General features: G+C 47.5%; 1 protein-coding gene across 1 annotated transcript in view; it reads left to right on the top strand.

The window, feature by feature from the left end:
- Positions 1-146: 146 nt before the first annotated feature.
- MKRN2 (makorin ring finger protein 2) overlaps positions 147-9095 on the top strand; it is a 13196-nt gene continuing 4247 nt past the window's right edge. Inside the window, exons 1-5 of the mRNA XM_009636633.2 lie at positions 147-334; positions 2911-3089; positions 3866-4170; positions 5684-5898; positions 7447-7557. Coding sequence (XP_009634928.1) covers positions 213-334; positions 2911-3089; positions 3866-4170; positions 5684-5898; positions 7447-7557 — 932 coding nt within the window. The 5' untranslated portion in view covers positions 147-212. The remainder of the gene's footprint in view (positions 335-2910; positions 3090-3865; positions 4171-5683; positions 5899-7446; positions 7558-9095) is intronic.

Here is a 9095-nt window from a genome sequence, read left to right as displayed (position 1 = left end):
GACGCGCCCCCCCTTCCCCGCCGGGCCGCAGGCGGTGTGGCAGCCCCTGGTGTGCCGCCCGTCCCCGAAGCGGGGACCTGCGTCTGGGGAAGGAGAGGTGTCGGGCCCGGGCGGAAACGCTTTGGGGAGTTTCCTCTGGGAAGTAAAACCTTAACGCTCGTCTTGGCAAAACAGGCTTCTCTGAGCAGAGCTCCTTCTCCCCCAGGTACTACATGCAAGGAGTGTGCCGGGAGGGGAACAAGTGTCTGTTCTCCCATGATTTATCTACAAGCAAATCCTCCACCATCTGCAAGTATTACCAGAGGGGACAATGCGCCTATGGAGCTCGGTGCAGGTAAAGACCTGGCTCTCTGCGGAAGGGTGCATTTGGAAGAACTGGGCGTAATAATCACGTGTGGTCAGCTTTAGCCCCAGGGAATCCAAGATTGAGAGAATAGAAGATGATGGAGGGAACGAAATAATATTATAAAATATGAGCTTTTTCTCCCAGTACCAAAAGCAGCTTATGGATCCAATAGTACAGTTTTAGTCTGTCTTGGCTTCAGTAATGATTTTACTCTGTAGAAGTTAACCTTCAGGTTTCATGTGTGGTTTTCATCCAGTTCTTACTATAGGAAGAGCTATTAAACATAAAAAATAGAGCCTGCAGCTTCACATGAAATAGCATTTGGCAGCATGGTTTCCTTTCCGTGTGACTGAAGTGGCTGGAAGCAGGTGGCGCTTCGCTCCGTTCTCCCGGTGTAGCTCATAGCCTCCTTCGTGCAGATTCCAGTGCGCAATTTTGAGGACCTCCAGTTCTGTCTTGGAGCAAAGTGTTTTTCTTGAACTCGTGTTGGTTTGGTGGGGAGACTGAACAGTACAGTGCCTTTTCTTGAAGTCTTCTGGTTAAAACTAAACGCTCTGGTAAATACCATGCACTAGGTAACATTGGTACCTTCCATCAGGGTTTGTGCCCCAGGGCAGCCCCTGGCTCCTTCCAGGAAAAATCCTTGTCATGGGCAAGAAGCCTGCATTTGTACCTTCCCTTGAGGAGACCAGGGGATCTGACAGCTTTCCTTGCGCCGGCTTAGCTGTGTTTCCTTCCCTTTGCTTAGTTCGTGGTACCAAACTTGGATCAGGAGATTGAACCTTGAGTGATTTCTGCAGCTTCCATTAGCTGCTCGCGTTGGATTAGGGATGCACCATGTTTCTGACGGCCTGGTTATTTGTGTCATAACTGACTGGCCCATAATGATGGCTGCAAAGCGTGTGGTAATTTTACTCCGGCTGTTTTGTTGGATTTTGGGGCACTCAATGCATGCAAGTGATTCATGCGTATGGCAAGTACAGGACCAGAAACTTACGGAGGATATTTTTGTTCCCATCAAATATACGCTAGCGTTTGGATACGTCCATGGCTTTACTGGACCAGCCTCTTTACTGGACCAGCCTCTTTACTGGACTGATTGCTTCTGCTCTGCTGCTGGAGTACATTTCCATAGCTTTACTGATGTTTCGAGCCCTTTCCTATCCCATATTGTATTGGGTTTGTGTAGCAAGGTCTTGGTAGTGGGGGGGGCTCCAGGGGTAGCTTCTGTGAGAAGCTGCTAGAAGTCTTCCCTGTGTCTGCTGCTGGCCAAGGCCAAGCCAGTCAGCAACGATGGAAGTGCCTCTGTGCCTGCAGCCTGTGGTGAAGACCATGGTGAGGCAGGCTGTCCCCCTGCAGCCCATGGAGGTCCACAGTGGAGCAGATCTCCACCTGTAGCCCATGGAGGACCCCATGCTGGAGCGGGTGGATGCCCAAAGGAAGGAGGCTGTGACCCCATGGGGAGCCTGCGCCAGATCAGGTTCCTGGGAAGACTTTGCAGACCCATGGGGGAGGAGCCCACGCCGAAGCAGGTTTGTTGGCAGAACTTGTGACCCTGCAGGGGACCCACGCTGGAGCAGTCTGCTCCTGAGGGACTGCACCCCATGGAAATTATGGACCCATGCTGGAGCAATTCTTGAAGAACTGTAGCCCGTGGGAAGGACTCATGTTGGAGAAGTTCGTGGAGGACTGTCTCCTATGAGAGGGACCCCACGCATGAGCAGGGGAAGAGTCCTCCCCCGAGGAAGAAGAAGCAGCAGAGACGATGTGTGATGAACTGACCCCAACCCCCATTCTCATCCCCCTGTGCTGCTGGGGGGAGTAGGTAGAAAAAACTGGGAGTGAAGTTGATCCCAGGAAGAAAGGAGGGGTGGGGGGAAGGTGTTTTAAGATTTAGCAGTTTTTATCCTCTCCTTCTCTGATTTTGATTGATAATAAATTAATTTTATCAAGTTGAGTCTGTTTTGCCCATGATGGTAACTGACAAATGATGTCTCCCTGTCCTTATCTCGACCCATGAGCCCTTTGATCTACTTTTCTCTCCTCTGTCCGGTTAAAGAGGGGAGTGATAGAGTGGCTTTGGTGGGCCCCTGGTGTCCAGCCAGGGTCAAACCACCACACGTATGCAAATACTGCGTCTTCTATTGTGTGGGAGCATGAAGTTGAAGCGTGGCTGCTTGCAGGGATGACAAAACATCACTCCTTCCCGTGCAGCGTTCTGATGTTGCTTCTCTGAGAAATGCTAGCAAACCTGTTTGTGTGAGGGGATGATCTAATTTCGTATGCATGTGAATAATGTTCATTCAGCTGTGCTGGGTGTCTTGGAGAAGAAAATACAGGTGTGCTGTGGGAGGCATCCATTTTCTGAGGCTGAGAAACCCTTCGGTCTGTCTTTCAAAGAGGCTGAGTGGTGCAGTCAACCTGTTAGAACAATCCTTAAAAAAAAACCCAAACAACCTAGCTATTCAGTTTTATTTTGTTTAAATACTCATCGGGGGAGCTTCCCCGCCAGGGTGCCAAGTTTGGCCTTTGTAATGCTTGTTCTGCCTTTTCCCCCGTCGAAGGTATGATCACACCAGACTTCCTGCACCAGGGGCTGTGGCAGCCCCTGCGCCGCCTCCCCTCTCCTTGGCAGTGCTGCACAACCCTCACCATCCTCCCGAGCATGGTGCGCCCGTCATCAGGAGCAAACTGCACGAGACTGGCAAGCGGGAGAAGAAGACGCTAGTGCTGAGGGACAGAAGTGAGTGGGAGCGGTGCTGTTCTCGTCGTCCTTCGTGCTTACTAGGAGTGGGGTAGTTTTTCTCCTTTTATTACTTGAGTTTCGTCAACAGCTGGTGAGGTGCAGCCGGGCTTCCTACCTGATGAGGCCTCTTCCCTGGAAACCCTTGTGCCTGGCAGTTGCCGTTCAACGACTGTGTTTAGCTGGTTGGCTTTTAGCCTGGTGTTCCCTGAAGCATGGTTTTTGGTTTGGATTATTTTTTGGGGTGTCGTTTTGTTTTGGGGGGAGTAAAATTCCTCTGCACCTCAGATCTTTTTGTGCATTTTATTCTCAACGCGAGGGCACTTGAAATGGTGAGAAACCTGGCTGCTTTGTGCATGTGCTCTCTGGAGGGTTGTGCCAGCCCTTAGGAGCACCAGCGTGGAGGCATCCGTCCACACCTGACGGGCAGGGCAGAGGAGCCGAGCCCCGCTGCCACCTCTATGCTGTTCCCACCTGTTCTCACTGTCACAGCGAATGGGCTGCTTGCCCTAATGTGAAACGAGAGGGGTTTTTTAGCCTATTTTGTAAACAGAAAACAGCTGGAGAAAAGTTGAAATCAAACTTTTCAGTAAGTAGTTTGTGAAAATTCTTGTGATTTGTGAACAAAAAGAGCTTAGAAATGAGATTTCATTGAGAAGAAAACTTGAAAAAAAAAACCCCAAACTGGTAATCATTGGAAGGGAAGTATATGGAGCTGCTTGTGTGGGTTTTGTGCAGGGTCTCATGTGGTTCATGTTACATTTCTGTTTCGTCAGATCTGTGTGGACTGAATGAAGAAAAGCAGAAGCCCAGTGCCACAAGCGATGTGGTATGTTGCAGTGACCAGAATGATAATCTGGAAATGAAGCCCCATTCATATTTGGAAGCTATTTGCAGCGGACTGGAAGATCCAGTAGCTGGAAGCTCTTGTGCTGATGGAGAGCAGCTGTGTCCTTATGCTGCAGCAGGAGCGTGCCACTTCGGAGAGCGCTGCCTTTACCTCCATGGAGACGTGTGTGAGATCTGTGGCTTGCAAGTACTTCACCCCTTCAACCAAGAGCAGCGGAAGGCTCACGAGATGGTAACATTAACATGGAATTGGTGTGAGATTTGCTTTGCTCAGTGCAACGATTTGGTTTGTTTGCTCTAAAGCCCAAAGATGTGTTTTGTAGATGAGCCCGTTGTTCCAAAGAGCTTTTGTTTTATTGCTTATCTAGCTGTAAAATGATTCTAAGAGCAGTCTGCTCAAGTACCTAGGACTTAATGGGTAACAGCGATGCAGATAGCCTTCTACAGCAACTTCCTTTTTTCCCATTTCATCCTTATGGGAAGCTTGCCTGCAGGCTTCTCCCAGAACACCCTAAAACTCTGCTTTTGTAGCTTACGCAACATCTCAGTGGTATGTTATGTGCAATGTGGGAGAGGAACTGTGGGATGCTGGTGTGTTCTAAGGGATCGCCCTGCCAGTCTGCTCAGTCACAGCCTCGGGTGTCTCTTCTTGGTTGTGGCTGGTTTCAGGGCAGGGTCAGGCAGGGACAGGACTGAAGGGAGTGCAAAGATTTTGGAGCTGAAGTAGGACGGCTGGAGGGACTGGGTGAGGAATTGGTTGAGTGAAGATGGGCTTCAGGGGCTGTTCTTTTCTCTTCCTGGCTACCAGATTTAGGTCAGGGCTGGTCAGGAACAAGAGCTCTCAAGGCTGAGAAGGAGAAAGACCAGCAGTGTTAGTGGTTCTGAATCCTAACTGTCTCCAGAATCTGGAGTAGAATCCAAGGGGTTAAAAAATCTCAGTTTTGGGCAGTCAGCATATACTGGCAAAGCGTGCTCACTTCTCCTGGGAGCTGGTTGATACCTGGTGGGGTGTCCTGTCACCGCTGCTGTTCAGGCGCTCACCTCTGGAAGCAGAGGCGTGTGTTGGATGTTCTCGTGCAGCAGTCAGAATGCTGCTATTAATGTGGAATTATTTTGTATCCTATTATTATTATTATTATTATTATTATTATTAATAATTTAAAGTATTTTAAGTTTATTTTACTTGTCAAGTCCTGAGAAGTTTGAAAAGCAAGAGGTAGAACTATGCAGGTTTTGCCTTGTAGTGCTGTGAAGGTGTAACTTTGTTATTGATTGTCACCGCTGGGATACTGGCCTGAGAAGTGGCTGTAGGAAAGACACTAATTCTTTAGCTAGGGTAAAGCTTGATATCCAGTGTATGAGTGTGGCCTTAATGCTAAGCAGAGTAATGTCTTGAGCATGGCACCTGTTCTGGACCCCAAATTAAGTGGTTTCAGGGGTATCTGAAGCATTTCCTTGTGCAATACCAGTTCCGTGACAGAGATACAGAAAGGTGTAAATGAAGAATGTTTGGGCAGTTTTACTTCTGATGCTCCCAAAGCTGCAGAGAACACTGAAAGGCTGAAATATGTGATTGAATTTAACATTCTTAAAATTAAATTATGACGACGAAGGGTAGGAATGATACTCTTAATCAGCGTACCTGATTTTTTCCTGTAATAGATCCCTCTCATAGACACTTTTCTTTTACAAGGAACAGGCAGCTGTGTGGGCTGCAATAACCAATGACGTCTCTCCTGTGACAGATGTGCATGGCGACGTTTGAGCATGACATGGAGAAGGCCTTCGCCTTTCAGGCCAGCCAGGACAAAGTGTGCAGCATCTGCATGGAAGTGGTGTACGAGAAACCGTCAGCCTCTGAGAGGAGGTTTGGGATCCTTTCCAACTGCAATCACACATACTGTTTGTCTTGCATCCGGCAGTGGAGATGTGTCAAGCAGTTCGAGAATCCAATCATAAAGTAAGCTGGTGTTAACCAGAGCCTCTTCTCTGTGGCCTCTGTCAGGGAGGTGGGCTCTCCGGTGGGCTCTGGCTCAATAAGGAAATAAAACTGGTGATATAGGATTCCATAGCTGTAAATATTAACATAGCCCTTAATAAGATCTGAGCTCAGAAAATCCAGGTCCAAGTGCTGGCAGATTCCAGGTCGCTGGAGTCTGGCTGTGAGAACTACTTTCAAGACAAGTAGGATGTGGCAGGTGTCCTTTGGTAACAGTTCACTGACGTGCTGCAGTAACTTAGCCCTCCCTTGTTGCGTGGGGCAGAGTGCACACACGCAGACTTGGGAACTGCTGAGACCTTGTTAACCTGTGCCCTTCACAGTTCCCTGTGTGCAAAACCCATAGCCTCTTTTTTCCTATGTTTGTGCTTAATTAGTGGATTTTTCTCTAAATGATAGCTTACTCAAGTGATTAATGGGACATTTAGCTTATGTATCAGAGTAAATGTCCTCATCTTCCAGCTCTATAAAAAATGCATTCCAAACATGCTCCCCCTTAGATGAGTGAATTTAAAACATCCAATGAGGGCAATTTCCTTTTCTGAGCATCTCTTTGAAACCTCTCTCAAGTTACACAAATGCTGAGGTGGGAAATATTTTCAGTCTTCTGCCAAAATAGACTTTTCGCACAGCTTTCATTGTAAATTTAATTGAAGTGAATGTTAGGTCGTTAGGGCGTAACCTGCATTGGGGTTGAGCTTCTGGTGGACAGGTACTGAGAGATTCTGCCTATGGTAGGGACTGAGAGTTGTTTTTATTTCAGAAACAGTGCCCTGGAATCTGGTTTGTGTATCGAGTAAATACTGATACAAATTCTTCAGACATGTTTTTTACATTTCTTCATAATGTTGAACATACCAGTCGTTGCAAAGTTAATCTAATCTGAGGGAGGGACTTGGCTTAGTTCTAAAAGCCCTGCCTGCTGCGAGACGAGGTGTTTTATGGGACTCATGGGGTGGGGGGGGCGGGCGTGTAATAAAGCCTTCCCTAGGCTTGCTGAGGTACCTGAAGTTGCATATTTGATTCTTGGTCTTCATTCCTCATGTAGAAATCCATCCCATAAACCCATTAAGTGAACAACTCATCGCTGCTGTTGGAAGTCAGATGATGTTTCAAAAGGCTTAGAGGCCTTCCTTTCTCTCTTTTTTTTCAGATGGTTTGGGTTTTTGCTGCATGGGAGCTACAGTACTCACGTAATAGTTATGGCTTAGTTCTGCATGTTGGGCTTAGCAGATACAGTTAATTTCCGCTTGTTGAGAAAATACCTGTTACCTTTGTTCCAGTTTAGAAACAAACACAAGCACTGACTGCGTGGAGTCGGATTATTTCAATTGAAACTAGTAATGAATGCGCATGTGTGCGGTACTAACATGCGAGGAGGCATCTGCTGCTTCAGCGTGACAAACCGTTGCCCTTTCGCTTGGGAGGCTGCTGCTTCTGGCTGGTTTGTTGGGGAGTATCACTCATGGAAGGTAACAGAGCATTGCTGTTTTGTCTCAATCCATTAAGGTCATGCCCGGAGTGCCGTGTGATATCCGAGTTTGTCATTCCCAGCGCATATTGGGTAGAAGACCAGGAGAAAAAAAATGAGCTGATTGAAGCATTTAAGCAGGGAGTGGGGTAAGTTCAGTAACCACCAACACTGTTTACCTTGTCCTTAAGATAGATACACTAAGTCTTAGTCAGTCAAAGTGCCTGTGTTTTTAAACTTTATGTAATTGCAAACCATTCTACAGAGAGCTCTTATGTACCGTTAACGCTTCTATTTATTTAACTTTGTGACTGCTACAAAAGGGTCTGTTGCTTAATTATAGATCAGAAATTATTCGAACTCGACATGCTCTGAAATGTTGAGGCTATTTCAGTTTACTTGCCAAAACTGGCTTTGTGTTTTCTGTTTACCCCTTGGATGTAATTGCCTGGAAGGTGGGCAGTTACCGAGGAAAACAAATAGGGAAGGAAAATGTAATAGTCTCTGGAGGCGTGGGATAAAAATTCATGGGGCTTTTGTAATGTCTACTGGAAATGGAAAATACTGTGTGGCTGCATTCCTTTTATTGTCTACTAACCATTTGTCCGCTGCTTGGAGCACTGGGAGGGGGCTGCCGACAAGTGTTCTTACAGCAGTTTTGCAAAGCTGTGCTTGCCTGGAAGGTCTCGGGGTTGTGCAGTTCGCGGGGCAGTAAGGTACCATTGCTTATCTCCTTGCTCGCACTTTTAAAGGCTGAACAAGCAGATCCTTGCTTGACCCGAGCGAGCGATGACTGCGTCGCTGAAGGTTGTCCCGTTTCATTCAGTGATGTGCACCAATCTTTAAATGCGCCCTGTGAGGGTACTGAAAAAAAAAAATAGGCATAACTTAAATCTGTGTGTAGCTGTTGCCACCAGCTTTTCAGCTGCTTGGGAAGTCTCTGAAGCCCTGTTATAACATGGCAGCAGAACTGCTGAAAGCTGTACTGCTCTGTTAAACGAATCCAGCATCTTGTCTTGTTTATTCTTATAGTCAGGCAAAATATTTGAATAGCATTAATCGCTTTAAACTGAGGTTCTTCAGATAGGGGTTGTTTTCAACTGCCCTACTGCTGTCATGGTTTTTCATTTTAATTCAAGGGCTTTGAATTGAGGGTAGGGAGTCGTGCTCACAAGCCTCAGGGTAGTGCAGTTTTTGAATGGCCGTGTTCTCAGCACAGTGGGACAGAGGTGTTGGGTAGCATTGGAAGTTGGGGGTTGGCTCTTGTCAACCTGTTGTGTAGAAGAGAGCACAAAAAGGAGCTTTGCTTAAGTGCTCAGTTAAGACTACCACACTGGGTTGTAGGTAGAATTTCTGTACCAAAGAGGTTTGTGTGTAAATTTGCAGATGACACCAAACTGGGTGGGAGTGTCAATCTTCTTGAGGGGAGGAGAGCTCTGCAGAGGGACCTGAACAGCCTGGATCGATGGGCCAAGGCCAACAACGAGGCCAAGTGCTGGGTCCTGCACTTTGGTCACAACAACCCCATGCAACGCTACAGGCTTGGGGAAGAGTGGCTGGAAAGCTGCCTGGAGGAAAAAGACCTGGGGGTACTGGCTGACAGCCGGCTGAATATGAGCCAGTAGTGTGCCCAGGTGGCCAAGAAGGCCAATGGCATCCTGGCCTGTATCAGGAACCTTGTTGCCAG

This window comes from Egretta garzetta, unplaced genomic scaffold, assembly GCF_000687185.1.
Source record: "Egretta garzetta isolate BGI_Z169 unplaced genomic scaffold, ASM68718v1 scaffold553, whole genome shotgun sequence".
NCBI lineage: Eukaryota > Metazoa > Chordata > Aves > Pelecaniformes > Ardeidae > Egretta > Egretta garzetta.
This window is presented reverse-complemented; position numbering and strand designations above follow the sequence as displayed.